Source organism: Cyprinus carpio, chromosome B23, assembly GCF_018340385.1.
Source record: "Cyprinus carpio isolate SPL01 chromosome B23, ASM1834038v1, whole genome shotgun sequence".
Classification (NCBI taxonomy): Eukaryota; Metazoa; Chordata; class Actinopteri; order Cypriniformes; family Cyprinidae; genus Cyprinus; species Cyprinus carpio.
Genome location: NC_056619.1, coordinates 15,488,119 through 15,500,537, shown reverse-complemented (window position 1 = coordinate 15,500,537; position 12,419 = coordinate 15,488,119). Strand labels below are relative to the sequence as shown.

At 35.5% G+C, this 12,419-nt stretch overlaps 1 protein-coding gene across 1 annotated transcript in view; it reads right to left on the bottom strand.

Annotated features, from left to right (window-relative positions):
* Positions 1-2,473: 2,473 nt before the first annotated feature.
* LOC109048791 (rho GTPase-activating protein 4-like) overlaps positions 2,474-12,419 on the bottom strand; it is a 13,847-nt gene continuing 3,901 nt past the window's right edge. Inside the window, exons 4-24 of the mRNA XM_042750057.1 lie at positions 12,338-12,419; positions 11,990-12,052; positions 11,738-11,866; positions 10,721-10,849; positions 10,425-10,646; positions 10,251-10,352; positions 9,907-10,095; positions 7,489-7,573; positions 7,374-7,401; positions 7,164-7,260; positions 7,018-7,078; positions 6,847-6,924; positions 6,638-6,766; positions 5,354-5,459; positions 5,046-5,270; positions 4,814-4,878; positions 4,565-4,733; positions 4,042-4,140; positions 2,893-3,024; positions 2,739-2,805; positions 2,474-2,650 (exon numbers count right to left, since the gene is read on the bottom strand). The exon at positions 12,338-12,419 is cut by the window's right edge and continues 81 nt beyond it. Coding sequence (XP_042605991.1) covers positions 2,480-2,650; positions 2,739-2,805; positions 2,893-3,024; positions 4,042-4,140; positions 4,565-4,733; positions 4,814-4,878; positions 5,046-5,270; positions 5,354-5,459; positions 6,638-6,766; positions 6,847-6,924; positions 7,018-7,078; positions 7,164-7,260; positions 7,374-7,401; positions 7,489-7,573; positions 9,907-10,095; positions 10,251-10,352; positions 10,425-10,646; positions 10,721-10,849; positions 11,738-11,866; positions 11,990-12,052; positions 12,338-12,419 — 2,428 coding nt within the window. The 3' untranslated portion in view covers positions 2,474-2,479. The remainder of the gene's footprint in view (positions 2,651-2,738; positions 2,806-2,892; positions 3,025-4,041; positions 4,141-4,564; positions 4,734-4,813; positions 4,879-5,045; positions 5,271-5,353; positions 5,460-6,637; positions 6,767-6,846; positions 6,925-7,017; positions 7,079-7,163; positions 7,261-7,373; positions 7,402-7,488; positions 7,574-9,906; positions 10,096-10,250; positions 10,353-10,424; positions 10,647-10,720; positions 10,850-11,737; positions 11,867-11,989; positions 12,053-12,337) is intronic.

Sequence of the window (12,419 nt, the reverse complement as noted above, 5' to 3'; positions counted from 1 at the left end):
GGGATAAATCTGGATCTCTGAAACATTCCTATGAATGAAACCATAATTTCTTCTCATCCCGTAGGGTTTGTAAGACAGCTTGCAGGGATTATTAATGGCTGTGGTTCAGGAGGGCCACAGAAATCCTGCCAGTGTTGGATGGCGTTCTGTGTCCGAGGTTCATTCACTAATTCATAGTCGTTTCTGGCAGTTTTAGAGATATAAATAAGAAGCATGTCTGTTGAGAGGTTGACATGCAGTGCCCGACCCTTCAGTGAAGAAGTAATTAAGGTCAAATATAAAATGAAACTTATAAAGAAAATCAATCAGATTTCTTATTATAGTAAAATATATCACTCAATAAACAGCAACAAAGAATTTAAGGTTTCAGAATAGTCCAGGAAAGACCGGAATTCCACTCTGTAATTTTCATGTCGGAGTGATGGATTTTAAAAAATTTCTTTCTTTCTTTTTTTTTTTTCATTTCGTAGAAAAACAAACAAAAAAATCTAACATAACAATATTAACCTTACTGACAGCAGAGTCCTTCAAAACTGAGTTTGGATTTTAGCAATTCAAGTTTCTCACACACAGTTTTCATTATGAAGTATATTATTCTAGTTCTGTTCTGTGTAACTGTTTAAAATGTATCCCAAAACACAGCTGAGAAAACCACAGTGTGATGAACAGGAAATAACAGCGTGAACTTCATGTAATATAAAACCTGAATGAAGACTATTGTCATGTATACAACAAGATTACAAACAGCTGGTATACATAAGCATGTGTATATAATTGTTGAGAGAGGACTGAAAGGATAATAAACATAAAGTAAGGATGTTTAAATCTGCTGCTGCTAAAATCATTTGCACACCAAATCAGATCATGCATTAGGATACAACATAGAATCAGCCTAGCTGCTCAAAATAAGATTAGATTGTACCCCATTTCATCTCCAAAATGTTTATCTAGGAGCCTTTTATAAGAATGTTTTCCAGAATTTCTGCAAGAACCGCTTGCTTATTTTGCAGTATTGCATAAGCTTTGAGCATTACTCTCTAATAAGGATGAAATGACTTACACCTTGAGGTTCAGTTCACCTTAGGCCGCTCTGGCATCTGGCCATGTTACTGGCACACCGCTGGATACTGAGCAGTTCTGAATGCCAGACATTGCATTCTGTTTAATAGCCTGTCTTGTTTGCACTTACAGTTAATTGGAAATAACTGTAAGTGTTGTAGTATTATAGAAAAGTTATGAATGGCCTTTAAAGTTTATAAAAATGTAAAACTGTCAAATGAAGACTACAGTTTGGAAAGTAGCCTACTGTGGAATGAACTGGTCCAGTGTTTTGTAACTTGTGCCTTTTGTAGGCAATTATACTGTCGTTTTTATGGAAAGAAGAATGTTTTGGGTTTGTGTAATTATACTTTATAAAGTTATTAATGTTACTAAATCTTGAAGCAAACGCAAATGATGTCTATGACTAGCGACGTTGCTCATATTTGAAGAGTCTTACTGCCCTCAGGTGTTCATTAGTCAGAACTACAATCGGCTTTTAGCTTTTACATGAAAAGTGACAAACGACCTTTTTAAAAATCATCTGTTATTTACTCCCCCCCCCCCCTTTCCCCCGGCTCCCCCTCCCCCCTCCCCCCATGAAAATATCCAGGTAAAATAAAATATATTCCAGACTTTTCAAGGGCCCTCTCTTCCTTTTATGAACCTTTAAAAAGAGAAGTGTATGAACCCAGAAAAACACAACTGTCTGCTGTATGTGACCTTACCACGTAGAGGCTGTAGACGATGTTTTGAACGCCTGGTGGTTCTCTTCTTTCGACTGTCTGCTTTTATCAAAATGCTTACAAATCGTTTCAAATGTATCTATCATGTTTTAATATTAACACTGGGCACTGTGGTAGCGCAAAATGATTCACATAAGAGAGCATCAATAAAGACTTAGGCTGTAATACAGTATACATTTTTTAATAAAAATAACTAAATGTTATCAATGGGACAGTGCAATAATAATAATAATAATAATAATAAAAGATTTGATTTTAAAACCATGGATTTACATCACCCAAATACACTTCCAGAAATCTATAATAATGATTTATATTTTAAGAGTTGTCAAGATGGATTTCGCTGGAAATTGTTGTTATATCCATACACAAAGAAAAGTAGCTCTGGCTGTGGGAAGCAGCTTAAAGTTAGTTGCTTATGAGAAAACTTGCTAATCGAGTGTTCACATGTTTTGTACACTTCTGGAAACCTTTGTTTTATGGTTTAAAGAGACTGTCATGATATCTCAGGACTGTTAGTTATATCTTTGCGGTTGGCGGTGTGGTGTTTTAAATTTCTTACACAGTTTTCACATTATAAATTATAAATGTAAAAAAAAGTTGCTTGTTACAACAAAGTGTCTTAAGAAAATAAAAATGCAACTCAAAATAAACCCACAAATTAAAACTCTAAAAAAAAAAATTAAACATTTTTTTCAGTCTGTATGGTCAGCTGATCTAAATAAACCCTTTCCTTTCCATCCTGATCCTTTGTTTGGAGGCGTTTGCACAGAGGTGATCTCTGAGGATGCAGATGTGTTTTGATCTGGGGAAGATTGGCGAACGAGGAGCTCCTTAAACACTGAGTGCATCATGTGATGCACATCCTGCAAGATAGTATTGACAAAAATACAATTTAATAGAGGGAGGGCGGAGAACTCATTAGGATTATAAATGAGATTTAAATGTCCTGACCTTATCCACTTCTGTTGAGTATTCCTCTCCGCTTCCTCCGTCGGCAGTGGAACGTCTCATTTGAGGGCTGTGAAAGTTATACATTTACTGATTTTGTCATTATTCTGCAGATAATAATCTGTGTAAATAGCAAGTAAACAGTCTAATTACACACTCTAATGTTTTCCGCAGAGCTCCGGGAGAATTTCCTGGCTGTGCATATTGTCCTGTGGGTATTTGTAATGAAACCTTTCCAGAAGTGACATGACTTGGCCCGACTCCCACTTTGTCACTTGTGACCTTGAGCCTGGAAAAAGAATACAGACAGAATTATTAAGTGTAGCTAGTTACTGAGTCATTGGTCATCATTATGTAGTAAGACTGAAGTTCTATTCTTTGATCATCATTATGAAGTAAGAATGGAGTTCACATAAAGTTCACTTAGATTACATGCTTGTTTCTTTCCTGCTATATATGGACAGAGTACAAGTCACATGCTAAAGAGAATAGATTACAACAATTAGGTTCCAGAAGTAAAAATCGCATTCATTTTCTCCACAATTTATTTAACAATAAATGAAAAACCTTTAAAGATGACCTACTATGAGCTATGAGGTTGTTAATTTATGGTGTATGCTTTTGTTTAAGCCAGTATACATTATTTAATTTTTTTTTTTAAACAGTTGTATTCAACAGCTGAATCCGTGGTGAAAAACTACAATACCCCTGATTCTGCAAAAAAATCTCCACCAATCAGAAAATCCAAACAATTAAATTGTGCCAAATCAATAAATCAAACTCCCTACACTCTCAAACTACTTAAATGTTTATCTACTGTATTTGCATATTTTGCAATAAACATAATATCTATTGTTTATATATACATAATAAAAATATTTTTTAACTGGATTGTCATTCTCAATTCTTCATGGGATTGTAGTTCTTTCCCTCATTAAAGCCATTAAGTTCACAGTCTTGTACCTACCTTTGTCTTTTTGTTTGATTTTACAAATACTTTTTTTTTTTTTAAATCAAACTTTGTAATGTTGTAATTCACCTCACAGCTGGCTGGTTTGGTTCACTGCTTATAACGCTTTAACAAAGACTTTAAAAATCCCTAAGGTAAAAAGGAATAGAAAAACCAAGGAATCAAGGCCACTGATAAAGTGGATGGCACTTTGGCACTCTGTATAATAAAGCTTTTTAAAGAATAACTACCATGTGGTTGTACTAGGACAAAAAAAAAAACAAACAAAACTCCACGTTTCTATAGTTCATGTCTTTACATTCAGCAGTTTTCATGAAACAATCTGAGGTGCTTTACCGTGTACTTTGCTCTGCTTTTGGCTCTTCTTCTGTCTGCTGTCTGCCACTGCTGAATTTCAAAGTTTCCTTCCCCTTCTGATCTTGGCCTCCATCCACGCTAACCAACATAGAGGGATAGGATTGAGAAGTGTTAGGACACTCCAGACTGCGGCTGGTAGTAACTGATTGTGGCATTGACTGAACAGTGATAAGTGTTCTTTTCCTGAGTCACATTTTATTAGTATTTTAAATCAACAAGTCCTCTAAATGCCTTTAATTTATATGACACCCAATACAATTATGAAACTCAAAAAGAAAATGACATAAATGAGTGTTTAAATGCATTGATTATAGAAAAAAAAAAATCTGATCTGCCCCCTTGTTTACTGTTGTTCATTCACAGAATGTCCAATATGAATTTTAGTAAAATGTGCTCCTATATTTATTGTACATTATACTTATAAGAAGTGTAGCACTGCAAAAAGCATTTTATCTGCCATTTTTCTTTGATGAATGTGGCTATCCAAGAGATGAAAACCTACCATGACACACTGACATATTTATATGGGATGAGACCCTTTGTCCCATTAACCTCCCCTCTCCACCAATCAGAGGAGGCTTTGCTGTATAGGATGAGACGGTCTCCTTGTTTAAAGGACAGCTCAGCTGAAGAACGACCTGTGTAGTCAAACAAGGCTACTCCCTGCAGCTCTGCACATCAAAACAGAGCAAAACGAATTAGTTAAGTTCTGCTAGTCCAAATATTGATAAGTTAACCATGTTAACTGTACCGTCTTTTGCTTCTTTCATTTGCGATTGCTCCGATTCTCCATCTCCTTCCTCTGCCACAGCCTCACTGTAGACATGAGAAATATCAAGTCATGTTCATTTTATTTGTATTTAAACGCTTTTCATAATACACATCATTTCAAAGCAGCTTTACCAACAATCATGTTTATGTTAACACATATTCTTAGTATGTATGTAGTACAGTATACTACAAAGATGGAGCTTAATTCTCACCAGTCTTCGTCTTCTAATGTCATGCACTTTTCATACACTGGCCCAGGCAATTCATTCTGGGTAGGGAAGATAGTCTCGTGTTGGATAATGATGCTCTTGACCAGTGAGTTGATGCGCTGAAGCTCTGCTGCATCACCGTTGTTTGGCCCCCTCACCAGACTGGGACCAAAACACACTGCCAGGTTATAGGGCTGCATCATATTCTCGTCACTGTACTGGGAGACACTTTAGACACACATACAGACATTCAGATGTGGGTTTTTGTGATCAATAAAGGGCAAAACTCAATAACACCTTATAATACTTACTGGTGAAGGAATGCAAAAAGATATCTCATTACAATGATGAGTGAGGCCGGATATGAGGAGATGACACACTTCAGCTGTGATACCTTTTTTGTCTCATCATCTATTTCTGTAAGGGAAGTGAAGTTAAAGACTCTATAACATTAGTTCATTGTTGTTACGACTGGAAGTTGACAAAAATAAACCTTTAGCAGATATGGATTTAAAATGGTCACTCTTTAATAGAAGAATCAACTACCAATAGGCCATAGCTGAATCAATAATATACATGCATATATATACGCATATATATACATGCATATATATACAGGCAAAATCAGTCATATTCTTAAAATAAAAAATAAGTATACGATATTACTAGGAATATATGTATATGTATATGTATATATATGCATGTATATATATGTGTATATATATGCATGTATATATCTATATATATATATACATGCATATAAATATACATGCATATATATACGCATATATATACATGCATATATATACATATACATATACATATACATATACATATACATATATATAAATATACATATATAGATACATATGTAAATATACACACACACACACACATATATATATTTAAAAAAATCTAAAAATATTTTTCTATTTTTTCCAGTATGGAAACCAAAGAATTATTTATAATTATTGAAAAGTTACTTTATGTAACTAGCAACCAAAAGCTTGTCGTTGGTAAAAAAAAATTCTTATGATCACCAAGGCTGCATGTATTACAAATATACAATAAAAACAGTAATATTGTGAAATAACTGTTTTCTATTTTGATATAATTTAATATATATATATATTTCAAAAGCTGATACTTCAGAAATCATTCTAATATGCTGATTTGCTGCTCAAGAAACCTTTCTTATTATCAATGTTGAAAACAGATGTTCTACTTTTTATGGATTTTTTTCATTGATGAATAGAAAGTTCAAAAATACAGTTATTATTGGAAATAGAAATCTTTTGTAACATTATAAATGTCTTTACTGTCACTTCTGATCAATTTAATGCATCCTTGCCAAATAAACATTCATTTGTTAAAAATAAATCGCAGTCTCATAAAATCCAAAGGTCATGTACGCCATAAAGCAATTTTGCTGGATTTTAAAGCAGGCACTAAATAGATAAACTAAACTAAAGCCTACAGCCTTGCAATATGTCCTGCCCAAACTTCCTGTTTAAAGAGAAAATCTTATCACAGGAAAGATAACATACACACAGTACACACAGAAGCACACAATATTGTAGTAAAAATGCTCTTACGCCCACACTCCATCAGCTGCTCATAATTGTCCTCAGGAAACAGGGGTTTCTCTAGTCCTCTAAAATAAAGTTTCAGCACACCAGCCACAGTGTCCATGTCACACCTCCCATCAGCGAGTGGGTCATCGCCTAAGAATTAATACACAAATCACAGCCTATTACTAATGCTCAGAGAAAGGGAGGAGAATTTCATCACCCAATGCACATACCTTTCTCAAACGCATCCTTCAGCTGATTCACCTCCGTCTGAGATCCTGGCACTCTGAACAATCCTTCATGATGTAAACCTACAAGAGAAAAAACAGTGAATAGGTTAGAAAACCAATGATTAAGATGGAAAGAATGGTAGAAAAAGGCATTTTCTACGGACTTAGATTTACCATTGAGGTTGATGAACCGAATGCAGCTCTCCACCACTGCAGGAATGAGCTGTCCCGATGCCTAATAGGGAGGAAACACAGAGTGAGTCAGTTGCCTTCAACTGTTTGAGTGAATCCAGAACACGTCCTGAATCAGAGAAATTTACTTGGATGTATGATAGTAGATCCCCATTGAAAAGCTTCTGGCTGATCTGGGTACCAGGGTGACTCTTTTTGTGACGCACAGATCTTTTGGAGCATACTCTAAAAAAATTGAAATATTTAATTATAGTCATCACTGCTCTTGTTACCCCAATAAAATGTAGGAATATTGCCAAATGTTTTGACACATCTATTTTAAGCCTTAGTTTCCTTACCTGGAATGATTACTGTCAACACTTTCAGCTGATAAGAAAAAGAATCAGAAGAACAAAATTGAAGACATTTGTTTCATTACAACAATTTCTGTAAAAATAGGAGACATTATTCCACCTTTCTGAATGGCAACCTTTAGCAGGTCATGTTTGGCTTCCAGTTTTGATATTAAAGAGCTGTTACATAGATGGTCCCTGACTTTCTGCAATATAAAGTCACATAAAATAGAAAATGTCAGACAACAACAGCAATAGAGATACTACTACCACTACTGACTATATAAATATATAAACATTGTAAAAACAAATTATTATTGTTTGTTTAATTTTAATAAAAATAATATTATATACTATATTATATATATATATATATATATTCCTGTATGTATATATTATATATGTGACCCTGGACCACAAAACCAGTCATAAGGGTTAATTTTCCAAAATTGAGATTTATACATCATCTGAGAGCTGAATAAATAAGCTTTCCATTGATGTATGGTTTGTTAGGATATGACCATATTTGGCCGAGATACAACTATTTGAAAATCTGGAAGCTGAGGGTGTAAAAAAATATTATATTAATAAATCTTAATATTGAGAAAATCACCTTTAAAGTTGTCCAAATGAAGTTCTTAGCAATGCATATTACTAATCAAAAATTACGTTTTGATATATTTACAGTAGGAAATTTGCAAAATATCTTCATGAAACATGATCTTTAGTTAATATCCTAATGATTTTTGGCATGAAAGAAAAATGAATAATTTTGACCCATACAACGTATTTTTGGCTATTGCTAAAAATATACCCCAGCAACTTGAAACTGGTTTTGTGGTCCAGGGTCACACACACACACACACACACACGCACACACGCACACATGCACACACGCACACACACATACACATATATATATATTCTCAGTGGAGATCAAAATTAGAGAACAACCTGTAAATATTCTAAATAATTTTTTTCTGAAATATTGTTTTTCTTCATATCTCAAAATTTGAAGGAATATTAGCTGTAGGTTTACCACTGTTCCACTAACATGTGAAATTAGAGCACAGTAACCACTGTAGCATGAAAGAAGATTACAACTAAGTTGCAACTCTCAGAAATTAGTAGGAAGTGTAGAGGCCTTGGCTTCGAATGATTTCAGCACATCTGCGGCCGCAGGACATAAGTATTTTCTCACATTGCTCTGGTGTGATCTTGCTCCGCTCTTCTTCTGGTCTCTTATAGTTCGGTGACTGTAGTGGGTTTCTTAGCCATAATTTTGTCACCAAGGATTTTCCAGAGATTTTGAGTCAGGTTTAGATAAGGCCATTTCATTGTTTCAGTGTTCTTAGCTTCAAGGAACTGCTTTACCCTTTTTGCAGTGTGACAGGAGTATTGTCTTGCATGGCTGATTGAGCGATGCTTGCAGGGAAGGAACTGCATGCTGCTGCAAGAGGTTCTGATAAACATATGTATTCACTGTGAAATGTAGCTATTAAAAAGAGGCCCATGCCTGGTGCAGATAACACCCCCCAAACCATGACACTTCCTGTCTCCACCTTTCACTGACTTCTTTACGCACGTGGGCTTCAGTCTTTCCCCAGTTTGACACTGAACAAAATGTTTCCCATCAGACCCAAATAAATTAAACTTGCCCTCATCACTAACGTGAACCTTGGACCAGTTCTCCTCTCTCCACACAACATGGTCCTCAGCAAAGGTGAGCTTAGCCTTTTGATTCTTTCTCCTGATGAGAGGCTTGATCACTGCAGAGTGTACTTTCAGTCCAACTTCTCTAAAACATGCCAAGACAGAGCCATACCCTGTTTAGCGCTGTACTGGCAAGCAATTCCAGCTGCAGTGCTGAACCAGTTCCCCATTGAGATTCTCTGTATTGTGCTGTCTTCTCATTCATTTGTCTTACATGGACAACCAGCCTTTTTGGGTGACTTGATTGAATCAGTGTCATTGTAAACCTGCAATATTTGAGAAATCACAGATTTGGAATGACCAACTTCTCTTGCAATGGCTGAAAAGGTAATCCCTTTGGCTTTCGTATGGACATCCTGTTGTCGCAGGTTTTCAGTCACTTTAGAGCACTAGGTGCCAGATTAACACCATTAACTTGTAGGCATCTGTAAGTGTTCTCTGATTTTGATCAGAGTTCTTTTTCAAATATCTCAATTCAGTTTTTTTGTACTGTGCATCAGAATACAATTTATGAAATATGCTTAAAAAAATGACCCTTCTACTTGTGTTAGGAAAACTTCAAACAGGACTAAGCAGTGACCTTGAAATTTAGGAAATTGTAAGTTCTCTAGTTTTGATCCCCACTGTATATATATCTATTTATATATCTATATCTGTATAACAATGATGCATTATATTCTAGATTTAACTGTATTTAAAAAAAAAAAAAATAATAATAATAGTTTCTAGATTCTTTGATGAATAGAAAGTTTGAAAAACAACAGTATAAAAAAAAAAAAAAAAAAAAAATAATAATAATAGTAATTTATAAAAAATGGATGATTACCGAGAAGTACAAAATCTCAGTGTCCGGAAGGCTGGCTCTACGTTTCAGCTGAGAGGTCTTACTGACTGATATATCACTGTTCCCCTCTGGTGATGATGAGCAACTAGGAAAGTCTGGGGTAGATGCAAAGGTGTCCTCGACAATACCATCCAACATTGAAGACTGAGCTGACTGAAGTATTTTGCTAGACTGCAATAAATTGTATGCATATTCATGTTTAGACAAAGAGACTCATTAGATTTATAATGAGTACACAAAGATACAACATTCATTCCTCCAAATATCCCTACATCTATCCTATTTTTTAGTAGTAGTGCCGCATGCGATGCTTTGGGTTTGTGTACCTCCTCAACATCTGTGGTGACTGAAGACAGCCTGGACTGCAGCTGCTGGAAGCGAGTCACCAGCTCGCCCTTCATCTCATACTTTGCAGACACCTCAGCCACCTGAAAATGGATACATACATAAGCAACCACACATTTCCCCACTCATACAGACACATTTTATCAACCTGGTACCTGGTCGCCTTCGTAGGGTTGGTACTGAAAGCGGAGGGGCAGGCAAAAGGCTGAGATGTTGGCCTGCATGAGAGTGTCTCTGTCCTGGTTCTGGCTCAGTTCTGACACAGTTGTGTCCAGTTGCTTCATCCCAGCGCTCAAGTTCTGCTGGGCCCATTGGCGACTGGCCAGGTAAAAACGAAACACCTTGGATATGGACTGGTGGTAACCCAGGTCACAGCACTGAGAGAGCATGCAAGGGTTAAACCTGCTCAGTATTGAAATCTGGTTATATAGACTGAATGTAATGAACTCACATCTATGAGAGTGGAGAGATCCTGAAGGTAATATTTGTTCATGCATGCATTTGCCGCAGCTAAGTTGAGGAGGTAGTCATTGCGTGCTTTTGTGCTCTTTAGCTGAATCTCCTGAACTTTACTTTGCCTCTGTGCACACATAAAGTGGTGAGATGTAACCTCAGATGATACTGGAACAATCATTAATCCACACACATATAGTGAGTCACAAGTCAAATCACACAAGGTGACCACAATTACCAACCGCTATGATCTATTGTCTGACAATCATATGCAGCGAACACTTGCCCCATATCACTCTGCACAGTGAAGGATGCAGAACGTTCATGCAAACAAAAAACTGTAACAGTGTCTCTTGCATCCTTTGAATCTGTCACCAATTTTTTTTTTTTTGTGGCACCATGTTGATTAACATAGTTTTGACACATTTGTGATGTTCTTTAAAAACACCATCAACAAAATAATAAAATAACATAGGCATGAAATAACTATAATTAGGGAATGAATTCATAATTTGTGGCTGTAATTTCTTGTTTTATTCTAGTTTCCATAAAAATATTGAGCAGAACAACTTTTCAACTCTTTTTTTTTTTAACACTGATAATAACAAGAAATGTTAAATATTGAGCACCAACTCAGAATATTATAATGATTTGTGAAGGATCATGTGACACTTAAGACTGGAGTAAAGGCAGCAAAAAATGTGGCTTTGCCATTACAGGGATAAATTAAGCCTACACTTTAAAATACAGTAAAATAGGAAACAATTGTTTTAAATTGTATAATAATACTATTTCACAACATTCCGTTTTTCTTACTTTATTTTTGATTAAATGCATAAGTGAGTATAAGAAATAGTGACTTCTTTCAAAAACTGTATAACCTAACCAAGCTTTTTTTTTTTTTTTTAAATAATCAACATTATGCCACAAGTTGATTGAGCTTAACTTGTACTAAACCTTAAATATATCTTAATTATAACCATTTCATATTTAGGTATTAAAAAGGGAGATATACTTTCTCTATTTGTCTTTCCATCTTTTTAGAAGTACTTTGCTTCTGTTTTTCCTCCAGTCTGACTACATCCTTTAGTTTGTTTTCTGCAGAAAGGAACTCGGTGTAGTATTGGAAATATGTCTTCAAGGCCTGGTTTTCAACAAAAATAGGAATGAGGTTTGCAGTGACATTTTAAAATCTATTTAATGCAAGTAAAAATTGTTTCTGAAAGAAAAATGTGGTTTGCTGAGAGGAATGTGGGGTTAAGCTCACCGTATGAAGTTCTGTGGTAACCTTCAGAAGTCCATCCTGTAATTGGGTGTAAATGTCTCTGCTCTGAAAATATAAATAATGGGAAAACAAACAAACAAAAAACTCAATGAGATGAATGATAATTTTTTCAACTTTGTATTACAATGTCAGGCGAGTGGAGGGTGACTATGTCAAAGGTGTTTCTGTGCACTGTCTGCAAAGTGTCAGTGCAAAGGAAGCCACATGTTTATATGTGGGCATGTTTGCTCCTTCAAGTGTGTGGGTGTTTGTTTTTGCAAATGTAGAAGGATATGAAAATGTGTGTGTGTGTGAGCGAGATGGTGTGTATGTGTGATGGTGGGTGTGTACCCGTTTGGCCAGGCGTTGGACATGCTCAACACAGTGTGAAAGCTGCTGTGGCAGAATGTTGCTGTAGCTGTCACTCAAGAAA